The 19,904-nt window shown below is 31.8% G+C and overlaps 1 protein-coding gene and 1 long non-coding RNA gene across 3 annotated transcripts in view; one reads left to right on the top strand and one right to left on the bottom strand.

Annotated features, from left to right (window-relative positions):
• The first annotated feature begins 5,414 nt into the window (after positions 1 to 5,414).
• On the top strand, positions 5,415 to 6,763 carry LOC139907623 (uncharacterized). Its single transcript, XR_011784343.1, has 3 exons — positions 5,415 to 5,988; positions 6,114 to 6,465; positions 6,521 to 6,763. It is a non-coding gene; the product is annotated as an uncharacterized lncRNA (long non-coding RNA).
• Positions 6,764 to 10,634: 3,871 nt separating this feature from the next.
• The window catches only part of LOC121127692 (G-protein coupled receptor daf-37), a 32,564-nt gene continuing 23,294 nt past the window's right edge, over positions 10,635 to 19,904 (bottom strand). The window contains exons 2-6 of one of the 2 annotated variants that reach the window (XM_040723132.2): positions 13,344 to 13,731; positions 12,805 to 13,282; positions 11,595 to 11,810; positions 10,962 to 11,517; positions 10,635 to 10,896 (exon numbers count right to left, since the gene is read on the bottom strand). In XM_040723132.2, coding sequence (XP_040579066.1) covers positions 10,725 to 10,896; positions 10,962 to 11,517; positions 11,595 to 11,810; positions 12,805 to 13,282; positions 13,344 to 13,724 — 1,803 coding nt within the window. In that variant the 5' untranslated portion in view covers positions 13,725 to 13,731 and the 3' untranslated portion in view covers positions 10,635 to 10,724. Of the gene's footprint in view, positions 10,897 to 10,961; positions 11,518 to 11,594; positions 11,859 to 12,804; positions 13,283 to 13,343; positions 13,732 to 19,904 lie in introns of both variants that reach the window. The other variant, XM_040723126.2, reaches the window with a different exon arrangement.

A 19,904-nucleotide genomic window follows, 5' to 3' on the forward strand; every position in this document is an offset into this window, starting at 1 on the left:
GATTTTCCTTGATAGGGATAACTTCACCTCTGGATTGTCTTCCATTGTTAAATATGCGCCAATTCTTCGCCAGTAAGTTCTTAACAGCTCTTCTGATGGAAAAAGCTTCCATCGGGGCATGATTTTGTACAATGTTGTAGATTGTCCTCAGCATGCTCTGTTATATTTTTTCTTCAGGGATGGCAGAATTGTAAATACGTCACATCACCCAGCCAAGATGAGGGGACGGCTGCGCTGGACCAAGTTGGACAATGTAAAATGTCCCAAACTATCTGGTCATAGTCATAGTTTCCAAGTGTTGGCTGACAGTGCCTTTGAGCGACTCGGGGTTTGGATGACAGACACTACAGGGCTTCCCCTTGACATGTTTAGGGGTTGGCATCAGGGCTCTAGGGGAAGGGGGAATTACTAAAAGAGTGCAAAATTAAACCAAAATACGCATTCATTGTTTCTTTCATTGCTGGTGTCAAAAGAACCTCTCCACTCTCAATGGGGTTTTTCCACACACTTTTTTTAAAGCTCTCTGGACAGTTGGGTGTGAATCATCAAGATAAATTTATGGGACATTGAACAGATTAGCCTTGCCGTTTTCTTTAACTCACGTCCAGTTTTGCCTTTTTTACAGGGCCCTACTTCCTCTCCAACGTTTCAGACTTACTGACAGCATATATGGTGGTCCTGGAGATTTCTAGCTTCTTGGAGTGCGGGAATGGAAATTCGTATATTATGATCAAGTGTCATATTCTCAACGTATCATAAACTAGAGAGCTCAGGCTTGTTTTGTTTTGTAGCTAATTATTTATGTTTTAATATATTGACATATAAATTAATTTCAATCTCTCAACCATCATTAATTGTAAATCATAAAACAGTATATGGTTAGTTTAATAAAATCTAATCCATGCCGAAAGGACAACCCCGGACATCATGAAGGCCTTAAACGTCAGCAAGGCCACTGTCTGTCGGGTCAGAAATCGTTTGGCTGATGGCGACAACCTTAAAGACAACCCCAAGAGTGCAAGACCTACCAAAGTAAAGCCTGAATATATCATGGAGGCCTTAAAGGTCAACCCAACGATCAAGATGTCAGAGTACACACATTATACTAAACATATTTCAAATTCAAGGGGTTGAACATACCACAATTATCATATTTGACATAGGTAAGTATATATTCATCAATATCTGAAACATGGTGAGTAGTGATCTTCCAGACAATCAAAGTCATTTACGTAAATCATAGAATGAAGATTCAAAACAAAAATTAACTTTCCTTCAGGACTAAGATCATTCATCATATGACATTCATTCATTATGTCTTGATTTCAATGAACATTACTAAAAATATTTTTTAATTTAATGGAATGAAACATTCCATCATTACAATTTCCGTCACTGACTGAAAATATATTTTTTGATTCATCAATATTTGAGACTCTAATGATGTATCAAGATAAATAAAGTCTATAAAGCAAAATAATTACGTAATATTTCAATGAATAATTAACTTTTTATTCGGTACTATGAGCATCCCTTATCTAGATATCCATACATTATGACTTGATTTAATTTATGCTTATTTTAAGCTCAACGGAAAACCTGATTATTCCTTGCAGACCCCTAGTGAGTGAGGGATTCCAAACATCAGACATTCAAGGGAGTCCTCGGAGCTAATCCTAACATAATCCATTGCTACTGGTTAGGAGAAGTTCGGCAAGGATTTCGTTGCCAGGAAATCACCCTCACAACTAAACTCTTCTCCATTGACGAAAACCGAACCAGAATTGAAGATCCTAATCTCAAGAGGGATTTCCATTCAAGGCTATAGTGCTTACTTTTTCATTCTTTCCCTCTCTTTCCTTATCTCTCTTTGCTTTTATCACTTCCCAATGGGCATAGATTAGTATATATGGACTTTCTTATGAAATCAATTCAAAACTGAGTTTTATACTTGAAATATGGTCGAGGCTTATCTCAAAATGTTAACAATATGTAGCGTTTTTGGGAAGGCACTTATTTTTACATGATTAATGATTATGAATTATGATATCTTTTCTCCCCATGAATGACAAAAATAATGAAGAAAGCTTCTAAACTAGTTTCTAATATCGTATGGATTGCCAATTACAAAAAGCAGCTTCTGTTTTTTAGGACATTTAATATTCATGTGCGATTATAAATATGCAAAGCTACGCTTGCCATTTACTAGGTAATATAATAAGAAAAGCGTAGTTATACATTTATAATCGATGGACATTATACATTCTGTCAAAAAGTACCGGGCATTATTGATTGTAATTGTCCATGTCAGGGGGATTTAAAATCATTTTTTTTCTAGGTTGGCAGCACTGTCTTTTATTATGAAGCGAAGTTTGAGCGCGATCTGTTGACCAGTTTGCTTAAATTAATTCATATTGGTTCTGACACCAATGAGTTTTGAGTTGGATTACTTCTACTTCAGCGAAGAATGTTTTTGCGAGTCAATTTTAATGGTTGCTCCATGAAAAGTGTGTCCTATGGTCCTCGTGTACGGAAAGTTCATCCCACTCTTGTCACCCCCAGAATGTTCACCAAGCTCTTTTTACCCATAGGCAAGTTTATCCCGAAGCAAGTTCCTCGGGAGGAAAGTTCATCCCAAGACAAGTTTATCACGAAGTAAGTTCACCGGGAGGAAAGTTTATACGAAGACAATTTCATCCCGAGGAAAATTCATCCCCAATAATACAATATTCAGAATATATTTAATAATTCAGTAATATAATAATTATCTACGTAATGAAGTTACTAATTGAAGCAATAACTTAAATTTATTAAGGTTAACGATTAACTTTATTTAACCCTAACCCCCGATCTCAACAAATTTCCTGCATGTTTTTGTTATTTTTATTTTGCTAATTGAAGTATACCGGTAATTGCATAAAAACGCGGACTATTTGTGGCAAATAATTAAATGTGTAATAAAATTCGTATGACGTATTTTTTTTGAGACTTATATAATAGAGAATTTATTCTGGCATAAAATTTAATATAATTACTGAATATAACCGCCATCAGCTTCTATAATACCCTCCAAGCGCCCGCAGAAGGCCTTGTACACATTGATGATGTAATGGTCTTCCATGGCTGCCCATTGCTCATTAACGGGTGGAGGTTAGCACAGGCCTTCTTCTCAATTTGCCACCACACATTGTAATAAAGGGGATTCAAATCAGGTGATTGAGGTGGCCAAATGTTTTTGTAAAGGCGTCCTTCACCTCATCCACATTGATTTTCCATGGTCTGCCGGTCCGAACACCCTCCTTCAGATCTTGACAAGCTTCTGGACCTTGGACACAGTATTCCGGGATAGTCCAATGTCCTTCATTATCTCCTTGACAGACCTACCGGCGTGGAGGAGAGTGGCAAACATATGACGTTTGGCCTCGTCATTCATCGCAAACGACTTTGTTTGATGCAAGTAAGAAAAACAAAAACAAAGCCAAAATATTTACCGAGTTACTTGTGCTGATTTTTTTGATTCCCGGTCACGGAACCTCGATATATAAGCGTTTAAAAATTAGTCCGCGTATTTATGCAACTACCGGTATAAATATATTAGTAGTTTAGAGTGATAATTGCCTCAAATTATTTAGACTTCTATATCATATTTTTAGAATAGATTTTTGAATTATTTATATTGCTTGCAAGTTCAATTATTTCTCATAGCATTCAAATAATTCAGACAATTAAGGGTTGGTTTTTCATGTTTTATTATTGTTTGTCAAATCTTTTTAGGGAAGGAATGATTAACAATATTCCATTCACTTTTAAAATATTAACTAGGCTATGTTATATTTTATCTTAGAAACATAATTACGTCGAATATGCATAAATTGAACAAAATATGCATTTAAAAGAATAACAAGGATGAATCTACAGTTTTATTTGTATGTGTATAACTTTGTAGCTGCTTCACGTCAAATGAAAATCTTGCTTAACATTTATCTTTAATGATTATACTTTTAACAGTCTCTTGAAGTTCTTTAGTTGCTTATGATTTTGTCAAAGTGAAAAGAAGGATTAAACATCAACTATTTCAGAGCTATTTTAATATATTTTATCTATTCAGTAATAAGTTATACACATGTAAAACAGATAATATCATTTACTTATTTCATAAATTTTATCGATACATAAAAAAATTACCTATGATTTTTACTAAATAATATAAAAATAAATTCAATATTTTCTAACAAAAAAAAAAAAGAAGAAAAATGCTCAAAAGGGATCAATTTTTTTACTAGTCATTCTATAACTTAGATTATGAGTTATTCCTCTTAAATAATCTATTATATAATCATTATTATAATTTATAACAAGCTTTCTTAGCCTCTCTCAACTAATGATGTATGTTTTTCTTTCTTTATTAAGTTCATGCCCACCAACGTATTGTCCGATTTTTTCTTCAGCCAATATTTGTTCCCTCTAAATAAATTCTAAAAAATTCCAAATATTTGAATAAAAGGATGCCATTTGTTCTTAAAACCCCTATATCATCCTTTAACGTTGTTATTTGTGTTTGAAATGTTTTGTAAGACTTAATTATAAGCATTCCAAATGAATAAATAGCTTCTCAGAATCTGGAAGAAAGCTATTTTAAGATTTTTTTTTTTTTTTTGAAATATTGAAATACCTGGAGAACTCATAGGTCCAAAAAATTGGTAAAAATATTATAAGTGTTGTACATGTTGCAAATTAAACGAGTTAACAATTATAGGCAAAAACATCTACCAATTTAATGAAGCCAAAAATATAACTTATCTTTGTACACAGAATCCAAAATTGATCTAAGTTTTTATTTGGCACGTCAGGTTTCAAATATATTTGAGATTTGAGTAATTCGGGACTGTTATCGTTCAGAGTCATTTTCATAATTAAAACAAGCACTAAATGGAAGTACGATGAATAAAAATGATGTAAAATGTTTTCTTATGATTTTAAAAACGTTTTAATTGATTCTGTATCTTGTTTTGAACTCGACATATTTACATTTTAGGATGAAAAATGATGAAAAACGATACTGTTTATTAGACCCTAATAACATATTCATCACTCATCATTCATAATAATAAGGAATTTCATAGTTACATTATAGAAAAATATACTATGTATTAATTTAAAAAAGACCTATTCAAAAAATATGCATGTACAAGGATTTGGTTCGATTTTATTTTTATAAGTGATACTATTTTTTATAGGGTGTACCATGAAGAAAGAATATATTTCTTTCTCTATGGGATGTACTAACAAATAGTAAACATTATTTAATTATGGTTACTATTTTTTCAATGCAATGAGACAAGATATAAGGTGTGTCGATAAAAAATTTCTTTGCTTTTGTTTACAATTGTACTGGCTATTTTGATGACGTCATACTAGAGTCAATTGAGGAGAAAATTGTATTTATACATAATTTAAAAGTAATTTTTTTTCTTATGAGATAATTCCATTTGTGTTAAGTTTTACCCTCCAACTATTACGGTACTAAAATTAATCTAAAAATAAATGTATTAAAAGTTGTTTAAATTTTTTTTAAAAAATAGTCCAGAACATACAATTTCAAATAGACATAGTGAAGAAATCAATAATATGTACATTAAGAATATGTGGATATTATGCACTAAATATGAAATGCTCATTTGAAAAATGACAAATTAAGATCTTATTGTAGATGAGAATCTAACCCAGTAGACGAATGCCCTTCACTTTATTATCGGAAATATGGGTTTTTCATGTCCAGAAACACGGAATAAAGTATGGTAGTTGGATGAATTTTTCTCCCATTGTTGGTCTTGCTATACAGAGTTCTGATTAAGAGAATCTTTTGAGATGGATGATCAAGTTGGAATTATCTTCCTATGATTCCCTCTACCTACCTCTGTGTGTACGCCTTGGAGAACATAAAAGTCTTCTTCTTCCGTATTAATGAATGAAAAATGATCTTAGGCCGTAAGAATTCTCAAATTAACAGTACATTTAAATTTCAAATTGCTGTATATTTTGGATATATGCTTATAACTTCATATTATGGCATTATCTTAATAGAATATTTTTATTTTATGTTTTACTTCCAGAAAATATTATCTAAATGTAAATTGAACACGTCAGGGCTTCAACTCTTGAATATATTCTTTGTCATATATGGATTGATATATTTCTAAATAAGGAAAGTGGCGACTCTATTCTCGTATGAGGCTTAGCTTGGTTTGGTGTTTCTTCGGATAATTTTCATTCTATCATCCTCCCTGTGGATATCAGCATTACAGCATGTCTTGTTGAAGATAAAGTATCTCAGATCTCATCTTTTATCCTAATTCTTAGAAAACATAGACCTCTTCTCGTCTTTAATTAATGAAGATCGATCTAAGCAAATTAAAAAAAACTTTTAAACTTAAAATTTGTTTCTCCATTTCCTCAAATGTTTATGTATGTTATTATTAATAATTTATACGTAATATTTTACAATATTAATTAATCGTAGGGTGTTGAAGAAAAGTACAACATTGACCAATTCAACAAATCTATTTTATCATTTATTCATAATCATAACATTCACTTCGCTTTGTAGATATAAAATTATACATATTATGTATATTTACATCACTCGTGAAATAGAAAATAAACACGGGTATTCTTTTTTAATTTCTTCCATTTTTAACTCTGTAAATCTTGTAAAGAAATTATAACTGAAGTTAATAGGTTAGAAAAATATATCAAATAAACACAAGGCTATATCAGATTCACTAATATCAACACAAAATATAATTATTAAAATAGTAATTATTTTTTAATGTGTATATATATTTTATCTAATAGTTTATGTTAAAAATAGTCTTTTATTACATTTTATTGAAATTCAACTTCACGAAATTTATTTTATTTTCCAGCAATAGTCTATCATCATATGTATATTCAATCCTCCTCCAAAAAAAAAATTATATTACTATTAAATCTTTCTTCCTATTCATCACTTCCATCAGCAAGATTATAAGGAAAGCTTGCAAGATGGCTATGAAGAAAATAAAGTTTGATACTCATTTAACATTCCATTGCTCTCTAGTCCTTCATCTGTATATGCACTAACTATTTATAGTTAGTTGCTTTGTAATTCCCCAGTAAGTTATCCAAATATTTGAAAAAAAACCCCTAGCATTTCTTTCCAGATTTGTCATTTTATTGATCTAATCTTCATATGCTCACCACATCAAAAACACCCCATTCCAGGAGATTAATTTCAACTTTTCAAATGTATACGACATCAACTTCGACTTAAGCAATCTTTCCTGATTCAAGTGTGAAGCTAGGAGCAGATACTTTTTTTTCCTAATCCCAAATTATATATCAAATAATTTTATTCTTGCATTTCAAGTTCAAGTTCTTTAAGCTGACAAGATATATCTTTTAAAATTTCAATGTCTTTATCATTATTTAAAGTTTTTTTCTTGTTTAGAATTTCTTGAAAATTAAAAAGATGGTTAGTTGTAATAAGAACGTCACACTCATGCCAATTCTTGTGCTTCAAACAGTCCCTATAACGTACTCATTTTACCTTTTCCAATAATTATATGCCTAGCATGTTAATTCCTCGAGATAAACTTGTCTTGGGATGAATGCTCTTTGGGGTGAAACTGTTTTGGCATGAAACTTCCCTAGCGGTGAACTTGCTTCACTATGTAATCGTCTTGGGATGAGTTTTCCTTGGGATAAATTTGCTTTGGGATGAACTTATCTTGGATGAACTTTCCATGGAGTGAAAAGAGGAAGGAAAACTTTTCTGTAACTTATGGCATTATTTTGCAAAAATGTTGCAAGAAATAACCTGCTCACATGAATGGGTTATGAGATATAGATTCATTTTTCTCAAATTATCTTCAAACATTTAAAAAGTACTTAGTTGCATTGACAAATAACAATAATTTTATTAATAATTGATAAATTTCCTAGCAGATCTACGGCTAATGACGTAGAAATCCCTTTTCTTGACAAACTAAAGTTAGATTAGAGTGTTATATATAGAGATTTTATTTGCTCTGGATATAAAAATATTTTAGTTATAGAACTGAAGAAGAAATTTGACATAGGATTTAGGTTAGGGCATGTTAAAGATGAATTTATTATCTGGAAAGCTGATAATTGCTTCACTGGGTTGAAAGTCTATATTACAGGTCTAAAGGGCCAAGGAAAAAATCTGGAAGAAAATCCTATTGTCTATACAAGAAGAACAAACATTCATTCTCTTCATGAGTATGTAACACATGAGCTGAAAAGTACTTGGCTTCACACAGAGATAAAGGTATTTTTTTAATTCACCTCATTTTCAGTTAGTAACAACCTTACAAAGACAAATGTCAAAATTTCATGACAATTTGTTCATTAGTTTGCGAGTTATTGTGCTTATTTCTAAAAACAATAGATCAAAAACATTTTTTTTAATACAATGCTTCTTAATGGGAACAAATGCCTTTCAAGCTCAGGAATTATATAAAAAGATTTATGGGGACTCTGCTCTATAAAGCAAATAAAAAAATAGTTCAAAAAATAAAATATTTAAAAAATGCAAATTTTGAACGATAAAAAAACATGTGTCCTTTCTAAAGCTCAGGACTTTTTAGCCTGTGTGTTAAGAACAGAAGACGTTAGTCATAAGATCTCATCAAATAGTGTCGTTTTGAAGATGGATAGCTTAAAAACATCATTTAAATTATAAAGTAAGTAACAGTTTGCCAATTTTGGGGATGGTTGGATTGTTTGGAAATTGGAAGGGCCCTTCCCTCCAAAATTTCGTCAATTTAACTTTCAGAAAAGAATCTATCTACATAATACCAAACTTGTTTTGCAAATAATTTTTGTAGCGTCTCCCATTCCCTGAGTAGCTAAAAAAGATATGAAAGAGGAAGAAGTTTGACGGAGAGTACATTATATTTCTACTTTAACCCTCCAACTAGGATATTATACACCCGAATATTTATAAAAATGCTTATTATTCCTTTGAATCTATATTTTATCGCCAATACTTTTCATTATGTTTCTGGAACAATAAATATGATTATATGACATTCTTTATTTATCTTGTAAGTACCTTATTATAACTTATTTGGATATTTCACAATTTTTGATCGAGGTTAACAAAAGTTTTACAGTTGAATTTGAAAAAAAAATATAAAAATAAGGAAATCAAATATGTCGAATGCGTCATTGTTATTCGACATTACCTCTACTCAGCTATACAATATCGAAGAAGAAAAGTCCTTGAATGTGGAAATCAGTAGTAACTTTCCTGGATTTTTAAAACCTAAGTTAACTTTCCGTACACAATTGAATAGACAACATGTTGGATAATCTTGTGACGATATTTTATTTTTCTCCACCTATAGAATTCAGTCTTTTACTTTCCCTAGGGGGAACTTGATTTTCAAATTCGCTTCAGTTTGTACTTTAAATTATATAATATTGCTTATTCATTAGTGTCAATGATAAGAATCTGAAATAATGAGACATAGGAACCACATAGCGATTGCAAGTGTGCTTACACATCTCAGGAAATCTTGCTTTCCTGCCTATGATATACTGTAAACCCTATTTAAACTTATATGATATCATTGTACTGATGTTCACAATTGAGAATCACATATGATATCTTTCACCCCTCACTACACACTGATTGTGAGCCTTTTTCTTCTGTTTATTTTTGGATGAAAGCCTGCAAGATGAAATAAATATAACTAGGTGGGCTAGATCAAATATTAAATGAGACCAATTTTTTCTTGGGCACCCACCACCAATATCTATATCTTGGTGTTGAATTCAATGATGTATAAAATAGATTCTGGCAGAAAAAAATAAACGTGATAATTTTGACAATTTGAAGAATATTTGTGAGGAGAGCCACCTTCCCGTGATGAAGTTTCATAAGATCAGTGACAACTAACCGTGGATTAAGGAAATAAACACAAACCCCACTCCGAATATAGTAAGAACATACAGGCTCTAATGTCGATCATCAGTTCTACGCCGACTCCAACAAGGTCTTCTAACTTCCCAAGCGAACAGTCATTGTTACACTTCGTCTTTCACGCAATAGTTATTACTTTATACTTTGATATTCCGTCTTCAAAAATGAAATATTAATGACAGCTGCTTTGAAAAATAAGAAACTTTGTTCTGATTGCCAACTAGAAAAAGCTGCTCCTATTCTCTGCGTAAATTAACCGTATGCGTAGTAAAAACACACTGCCATCACCATTATATTGTAGAAATATGCCAGTATTATAGGATACAAATATATTTAGGTGACAATGTATGTGAATGACTGTCCCATGGCCTTCAACTGTTAACTTAACTATGCTTATGTATTTTGCCAAAACCGCTAATAATTTAATATGCTGGTTTTATTTTTCCAAATTTTTAATAATATCTATGAGCTCTTATACTACCTCCAATCACGCAACTTGTTATGTAGAAAAATATAGTGTTCAATGGGAAATCCCAGTGGGTTCACTAAAATGAACTTTGTACCATGATAAAACTATAATATTAAAATGCTGCATGTGGTATAAAATTCCAAGTAGAGCATATATTATTGTAGACTAGTTTCATAAATTCAAATAAAGCTCATGCTTCTTTTATTCACATACATAATATATTAAACACTTTCAATATATAATAACCAATTTATTTATAATGAATTATTTGTTGTACATAGATCTTTTTCGAAAAATCCCACTGACAATGTTCTTCAACTCCTCACGAAATGTCCTTCCAACACAGCAGTAAATGATAAAGTTCATTGATGAATTAACAACGAGTAGGAGATTGGATGCACTCAACATGACGTAAAATGCAACAGGAACATGAATCCTTAAGGATGGAAAAATACACAAATATAGAGAGTCACATAAATTACAATTATTAAAATCATTTACCGTCCCTCATTTTCACAGTAGGCATGATGCTCCGGCGTAGAATGACTTGGATGTGTGACTTCATAAGCCTGCTTGACGAGTCTGAATGTATGGCAGAAGAGAAACGTAAGGACAATACTCATAAGGATCATAGCTGATTTCTCTCTTCGTTTTCGAAAGTGTGTGGATGAGGAATTGCACTTCTGTGCTCGTAAAAGTGTGTTCTCTTCCTCCTCTTCTACCTCATCCGAACTCATTGCCACCACAGAGTTTTCTCCATTTTGATGAACATATTTCTTCCGTAAAGATTGCATTCGAACTCCATCGCTGCGAACTTTTCTACCAACGAAGCGATATTCTAACCGATCAGATGCTTTGAGTTTGAGATAAATACGTGAATTGAAGACAACAAGAGCAGAGAAGGGAATGATGCCCGTGATTATGAGTTCATCCCACCAAGAGCTAAATGTAATATAGCGTTGATCCTCATTGAGTGGGGTGGTGTTGTAGTCTGATATGTTAGTTGTGATGTTAAAGTCCAACTCAAATTCAAATAGTTTCGGGATGTTTTGAAATCCTATCCAGTTGAAAATGAGAAAATATAAAAAGAAATATAAATTAATACACACAGCATTGTTCTCCCAAGAATCTCACCTGAAATGGATAATACGAGAAGGAAATAAGGCCAAAAGGCAGGGCGATGAGTAAGAGGATAGCAAATAGCTCTGTAACGTTCGGCGGAGATAGCTACAATCATGAAAATTGAAGCCGATACAACCGTTTGTCTAAAAGGGTGTAAAAAGTAAGGATAGGCCAAACGATACCACAGTGGTTCTGGTTTCTTTTGAGAGCGAATAAAGGTACCAATAACTCCATAGTCCAAAAAATAATAAAATATGAGAAGGAAATCCACTATGGCTAATATAAAAAGTACTCATTTTATTTCTACTAAAGGACCAGACTTATAACTAGAAATGTGAAACGTATCTAAATCCCAGCGACCCTAAAAACTAAGCCTAAGACTATGTTATAAAAAAATATGATAGCATTGACGAATGATACATCTGCTGACATAGATGTATATAAACTGCATGTATAGGGACAAATAACACTATCCAACAAAATGAAGGTCTTGAAACGACCGCAGACTGAAACCTACATTCATTAATCTTATTTAAGTCTTAGAACACGAATATGACCATAAAAAATGTCAATCAATGAAACCTTTTTAAAAAATCAAGTTTTAAGGGAATGAAAACACGTTAACAGACGCTTACATATAAATTATGTAATTAAATATACTCATATGGTATTACTTTTTTCCTCGGAATATTATTGTAATCTATATTAATGCAACCTAACCAGTTTATTATATTTAAATCTTTTTAAGTATTATAAACTTAACTGACCATAAACCAATGAAAATCGACCCTTTTTACAGGCAATTTTTTAAAAATTGAAATATAAGTTTAGCTGTGATATAAAGCATTTGAAGAAAAAAAAAAAGATATTAGCATCTAAGTAAGGTCCTTCATTTCACTCGATTTTTGGTGGTTCTATACACTTTTTAAATACTTGAATGTTTTTATCAATTTATTATTTTACTTGATTTTTATATGTATCGTTTTTTCATGTCGAAATAGGGTACTGAATTCTGGTTATGCCCTAAAAACCTGATTTTTTTTAGAAGGGTGGGTTTCAGCCTGCAGGCAAAAAATGCTGTTGCATTGTGTAATTAATATAATCACTTATATCTTCAAGGTTACTAACATTCACATTTTTTAAATTTATGCTCGCAGGGATCTCCCTATTTTTCACATCTCTATCTTTAATATATTTTAAATATATATATGAACACATTTACCTAAAGTCATAAGCAACTTATTATAAGTTGTATTTGAGTCAATCCGTCCTAACACAACGAGTGTCATGATATTTCCAATGAGACCAAATCCTCCCACGATGAGTATGCAAACCCCTTCGAGCCAAAAAGTCGAGAACTTCAAGTAAAAAGAGGAAACTTCGTGGGTTTCATGACACAAATATTCTTTATCTTGTGCCTCTGGGGCCTCTAGAGACACAATATAATGATAATTATCTTCTCCCAGTACAATTTCCCTCATATTAATGAGTTCTTCATAGCAAGCAGATCCATTAAAAGTACCAGAGTAGCATATAGGACTAGGGTATGGAATACTCATATTTTGGAGAAGATGAAGAGTACACAAGACCCATTCTCTGGGATTCGTATTGTTCCCACAGTTTATTCGTAGTGCAGAATATGAGTTTTCGTTCATGGACCCAACACTACTGCTGTTTATATTAGAGATAAATGTCCGATCCTGGAATTAAAAAAGAGGTTTTCAATGCAAAATAATGATGAGTACTTGAGTCGTTACTTACCCCTTTATTTGCCACATCCCTGTAGAGAATGAATGTAAAAATATTTCCTGGTAAACAAACCACCATCCACACTACAACTGCTTGAAGAAAGAAGAGCCAGGATTTTTGCGTGATGAAAAAATTATTATAGGCCGTTCGCTTTCGACGAGACTCCTGAAATGTAATGGGACTCACACGATCGGAGTTAGAGTTTCTTAGAGGAATATTTCCTGATGAGCATTTTGTGTCCTCTCGTGCTTTAAAACAGGAACAAGCACAGAGAAGGAATCCTCCCTTATGTAGAGGATTGGTGGGCCTTGAGCTAGGTGAAATAGACTCTTGTCCGATTTGATTAAGCTCCACTGCCTCCGTGTGAGGTGAAATGGAAATTATCCCATTCATCTTATTTCTGCAAAGAAATACGTATATGTATAAATTAGGTATGTTATGTACACAATAAATAATCATTTAATGTGAGATTAGTATAACAATTGTATAACATAATGTTGATTAATTATGGAGGAAAAAATAAATAGTTTTTGTTTACTTTTCTTCGTGATAAAAACTGTTTTAGGGGTAAACGAAGGTGTTTTTTTGTTTTGTAATTATGCAGCGAGTTTTTAATCATTTTTTCTTTAACTTAAAAATGTTATCTGAATTATTGATTCTTTTGCTATCAGTTATAATTTTATCAAATTTAAAAACCAAGGTTGTCCCTATCGGTCCAACGGTTCAAGCAGTCCATGTTCTTGAGCTGCAAGAACCATAACCGAAAAAGTTGAACCGAGACCTCAATAAATTACTTATTGGTATCGGTTCTAGATTATGGATCTAGGTGCGCTATTAAGCTTGTTGGGCCCAATAATATGATAACTACAATATTTATTTACCCAGAGTTTCCAGAACTTTACTTTGAAAAGACCCCCCTACACTAATGCATTTATAGCTGAGGCCCCCTTTACACGAAACATGTGTATGTTTAGACTGTAAACAATCCTCAATCCTCCATCTCCTCCCCCCTTGCATCCCCTCGCGGCCCCCACATTGTAATCAATTGTAACAAGCGATCTTAGTTTTTGGGCCCCTTCATGAAAATTGGCTGAAACCACTGAACCTAAACGGAGCACATTCATATCCAAAAACGCACTCATATGCCTTGTTGACCAACAGACAAACTTTATATATACAGTCATGTGCATATGTATTGGCACTCCATATATTTTTTTGTTTCTCCTATGATATTTTAACATTCCAATTTATATATTGAGCTTAAATAATTACTGTTTATTATAAATGCTTTTAAAAAAATACTGAATGATGTTCTTTAAATAGCTTTTTTTGAATATTTACTAGCTTATTTAAATTCAAGTATGTGCATAAATATTTTGAGCTATTTTCATGGTAAGTTCTTTATATTTGTTGTATTTTTTCATTTGAGTCTAGAAAATCACTTTTAAAATTATTTTACTCAAACAAGAAGATCAGGAGTTTGCCAAGGGACGCATGGAGAAGGATATCACCTTTCTGTGGACAGTATTATTGTGATCAGATGAAACAAAAATCAAGCTTTTTGGTCACAGCTATATCCAGTTCGTTTGGAAGAAATATCTATAAAAAAATTTGCATCCATTTGTTGATAAATTTTAGAGTTAAGCCCCTACCCCATTAAAAAAAAAATCCCTGGTCAACACTATGGCAATATGAATTTATAAATATGGTAATCCATGTTTTAATTGCACATTAGGAACTTTACAGTAATGTATCTAAGTATTTTTACTTAGATACCTTTCATTATAACCAAAATATAGCAAGATAGGTTAAAATGATAATAATAAGAAATGTTCATTAATAATTAAATATCTACATTTTTTCTACAATTATAAACAAAAACAAATTTCTTTCTTATATTTTAGAGGCGATAATTAAAAAAATACTAGGCAAAGGTATTGGCACCGCTTTAATTAATAACCATTTGTGTAACCTTTATTTCTGATAACTTCAACTAATCTTTTATTATTAACAGTTAAGTTCAAGCAAGTTGTAGAGGGAATATTTTGCCTCTCTCCTATACAGATTTACACGACTGTCTTCGATATTTTTGGGTTCTCTGGCATGAACCCGTTTTTTTAACTCACACCAAATATCTTCAATAGGACTGAGGTCTGGATTGAACAAAGGTCAGCCCAAAACCTTTATCATACTTCTTTGAAGACACAAGGATGCAAATTTACTGGAATTACTTGGGGGATTCCAGTAACTTCAATACATCTTTGCTCTTCCTATATTTATTAGGCATGCAGCAAAATGTGTATCTTGATCAAATTATTAAAATTTGAATATTTAAATACAATTAATTAAACTCCTTAAATATGATGAAATAAAGTCATGAATATAAAAAAATACAATTAAATAAGGTTAATTATAACTAATTCCTAATATTTGTATTATTTCGACATTGAATATCAAGTAGAGCCATACCTAATTTTGTGACCCTGTGAAGGTCTAAAGCAGGTGTCCTTAACCTGTGTTCGAAGGAACCCGAAAGGTTCACTGATACACTCTCATGCGTTCGGCAAGCCCCCCTGCATACACTGATGCGACTGTCGACCGGAGCGACCTGGTTTCAGTATGAGTGTATTGCAACATTGTTGCATCAAAGTGGAGCAAGTGGGATACCAACAAAAAAAAACCAGGGTGGACCCGCCGTGAGATTCGAAAAATGTTCTTCTCTGTTTTATATTACAAATATTTAGTTACTTGGTAAAAATGCATTATACAAAATAAATGCAGCTCATTCGTGTTATTTGTAACGTTAAGTTCAACTTATCCATAATTGACTGCAGGTGATCAGGCCATATTGCGATGTGCTATGAAGTACCACATCTTTTAAAGAACTGTGTAAAAAACGGGCTCGGAATTCAAGGTACTTCTATACAATTCTAAAGTTCGTCCATTATCCAAGGGAAAAGTGCTTAATCGTGTTGTTGCCCTGCGTGTGGAATTACCCCTGATTTTGCAAGAGTACGGACATTGTCACACGGATTACTTCAATATTCTGAGTTTATTCTCAATTTAGCATAAGTACATATTTGGTAGATATTTTCGATGCTCTCAATTGAAAGATGTAGTGCAGTAGAGCCAACATCATTGAAGCCGAAGAAAACCGGAAGGAATATAAAAGAAGGCTGCTTTTACTTAAACAATGAACAGAGAATGATAACTTTGCAAAATTTCCTTTGTTGGACGACTGTAATAGTAAGATTGTAAGATGTTAGCAAATCATACATTAAACCTTTATTGCAAAAAAAAACAAAAAAACTTTGGGGATACGTATACCATTTGTAGTAACATATTTTTGTGAAAAAATAATTTTCAAGGATTGTCGGCATAAATACGGAGCAAATGAACACACTATGTTACAAAAAAGATATTAGAGTGGAACTTGCCAAAGTTTAAGCCATGGATTTGTGAACTTGTGTATAAAAAGCAACAGCATAAGAGATATGGATTTGTAGCAAATATTTATTTTGTTATGTTTTTGTGAAATGAATGTTTTGTTGGTTTTGTACCTTGAACACAATGGTTTTTGGTTGCCACTGATGCATTGTTCATTTTGTACACTAAGAAAATATATAATTAAGCTCTGAAAAAATCGTATGGGGATTCGGTGAATGCATGGATCCAGTACCTCCAATAAGGTTAAGAACCAATGGTCTAAAGTATTGATTGTTTAATGAACACCATAAAAGCAACGAAATATAGTCATAGATACCAAAATAAGATACTTACTAGGTTATATATTGCATGCAGTGATAATCAATATTAGGAACAAGTAATTTTTCTGCAAATCCAAATCTAGTCGCAAGTCTATACTCAAAAATTCAAGTTCTTGAATCCTTTAAAAAAGTCCTCAGATTTCTTTCTAGCTAATTTAAGACATTCCAACTCCATCATTATATAATAGGGTGCAAAGTATTAATGTTTTTATGAGTTCAGTATAAGTTAACGTTAAAGTCAAAGCCGATTCGCAAAACTTCAAAATATAAAGTCAAGTAAAGTTGCAAATCTTGAAGCTTATCCACCACTCTAGTGATAATATATTTCTCTCTCAAATTGTACTTTGGACCTTCAAAGGTTGTAATCAAGGGGGGTTGTACCATATGACAGATTTTCTTGGTCATATGTCTGTTCTAATACTGGTAATAGGAAGTTTTAATATATCTCATCAAATATGCCATATGAAAGATATACATCCATGTCAGTATTTCAAAACTTTTCATTAGGAATATGTTATTGATATTATATGAGAAGATTTCAGTTGTCCATGGGTAGTAGTTGTCTTGTTCCCCAATTTCAATCCATACACCGACATAGTCTAACTATGTAATTAATTCCAACCAGAGACAAAATTGATATTAAAGTTAGAATAATAATGAAAACAAAAACGTATAAACACGGCAACGATTCGAATATATTATTTGCTAATCCCTTCTCTGTCTGTAATTATCATTAGAAATGATTGATTCTTCATACTAGAAAAAAAAACATGAAATAACGAGCAAATATAATATGTGGAAAGTGCATTATTCCATCATTAGTCCAACAAAAAACAAATATATAATTCATTCGAATGTAATTAATACTGCATATTTTGATCTTAACTAAAATTATACAATAATGATGTATAAATCATTTAGTTATGTATGAAGGCGAAATATCCTTGAGCCAAAATTGCTTTAAGGTAAAATCTCCTAATTCAAAAGGGTCTAGGGCAAAGTTACCAGGCTTTCACTGAAGTGCTTATGCACAATTTAGCAATAATTTCTTCTTCCTTTTTATTATTATCCTCAATTTTCCAAAAAGAAACAATGAAGTGAAGTACAATAATAAGGATGAAAAAGGCAAAGATTTTTTATGTACTGAATGAGTTCGTAAGAACTTCATTCAACCCACCTTTATTTTGCATCGTATTTTAAACTAAGTCATTTGAGTTTATTATAATATAAATTAAAAGTGGATATTTGAGGGTATAATTATTCGTATATACATTCCAGGACTATAATCGTGTTAAGAGTTCATCTTATCAGATATATACATAAAAACAAGTTCGGTTATAGTGGGGGGGGGGCACACTTGTCCGAGACTTTCTTGATATAATTTATTAATTTATAAATATTTATACGACGAAGCGAAATAGAAAAAAGAAAAAGGATTGTCTTTATTTTTATAAAAGTCTTTTTAAACAAAGAAAGAACAGTCCTTTGGGGTATCTTCAAAGTATGCACGCAGGTAAGCTGGGAGAAGTGTATTTGAAACTGAAAACACAAGCTCTTTGAATGTACCAAAGGCAATCATTGGAGAAGGGGGTATATTAAAAAATTGCATCCATACTGCTGTATATTACGAATAAAATTACACGGCGCAGTTGGCCAAGCTTTAAAAGCAGATCTAAATATTTTAAGACCTGAGCTATAAGAATAACTCATTTTGGAAAGAACATTCATGGATGAAATCTAATAAGAAGGCCAATTTATTCGAAGCACCGAGAAGTACGATTATAACTATTTGATGCAGAAACAAAATACCAGAAGGATATATTAATGTTACAGATTCCAAATAACTTGAAGATTAATAGGAGGATGGATACAATAAGGGAAACAGTTAAGAATTCAATCAGAAAACAGAGGAGGTTTTATCATTCATGAATCAATCCTCCCAGAGACTACAGCCAAAACTGATAAACTATTTATTTATAAGAAAAACATTAATAGAAATAGAGTGTAGAAAAAGCGAAATAAAAATGATTTCTGGTGACTGGTATCCTTTGAACATCATCCGGTGAAAGTTGTTTACAAAACTGAGCTCACTAAAGCTACTCTAATCTCTACACTAACAATCTGAATTCCATGGAATTTTGAAACATACACTTTGAAGGTTTTTAATACCAACCGGAACTTACGTGGGGCTGTCAATAATGTTGTCATATATTTGTCAGATGGGGACTTATTAAGGGATGTGTTGTATACCTAAGTACATATTTCTTATAAAATACTTTCCTTTCCCTCATAACGTTGCTTAGGAGCAACACTTCAGAAATTAGTCCCTATTATCAAAAAATATCAAAAAAAAAAAGAAAAAAAGATGACCAGCAAGAATTATTGAGTAAATATTCATGCATTTCAGCATCGGAAATACCGGAGTTTACCTGTTCAACAACTGTTTCAATAACCTTTGTATACAATCCTCTAAAAGCAAACGTTTATGAGAGGAATTCTATTTATTCATCAAAAGTTAATAATATTGACTTTAAAACATATTAGAGACAACAGAAATCAAGGACAATAATATTGACTTTCAAGTTTTTATATAAAGAAAAAACAATGATATTCTATTTTTCTTAATAGAAATACTGAAGATTTTTGATGTAAGAGTAAAAAAAGTAGAAAATAATATTGATTGGAATTATAAAAACTATCCAAGATTTATTTGTACTTGCAAGAACAAAGAAAGTTATGGAGAATAATGTCATTGAAAAAATAACCCTCAAAAACTGGTTCATTTGTGCAAAAAATGTAAATAATA

Source organism: Lepeophtheirus salmonis, chromosome 1 (assembly GCF_016086655.4).
Source record: "Lepeophtheirus salmonis chromosome 1, UVic_Lsal_1.4, whole genome shotgun sequence".
Lineage (NCBI taxonomy): Eukaryota > Metazoa > Arthropoda > Copepoda > Siphonostomatoida > Caligidae > Lepeophtheirus > Lepeophtheirus salmonis.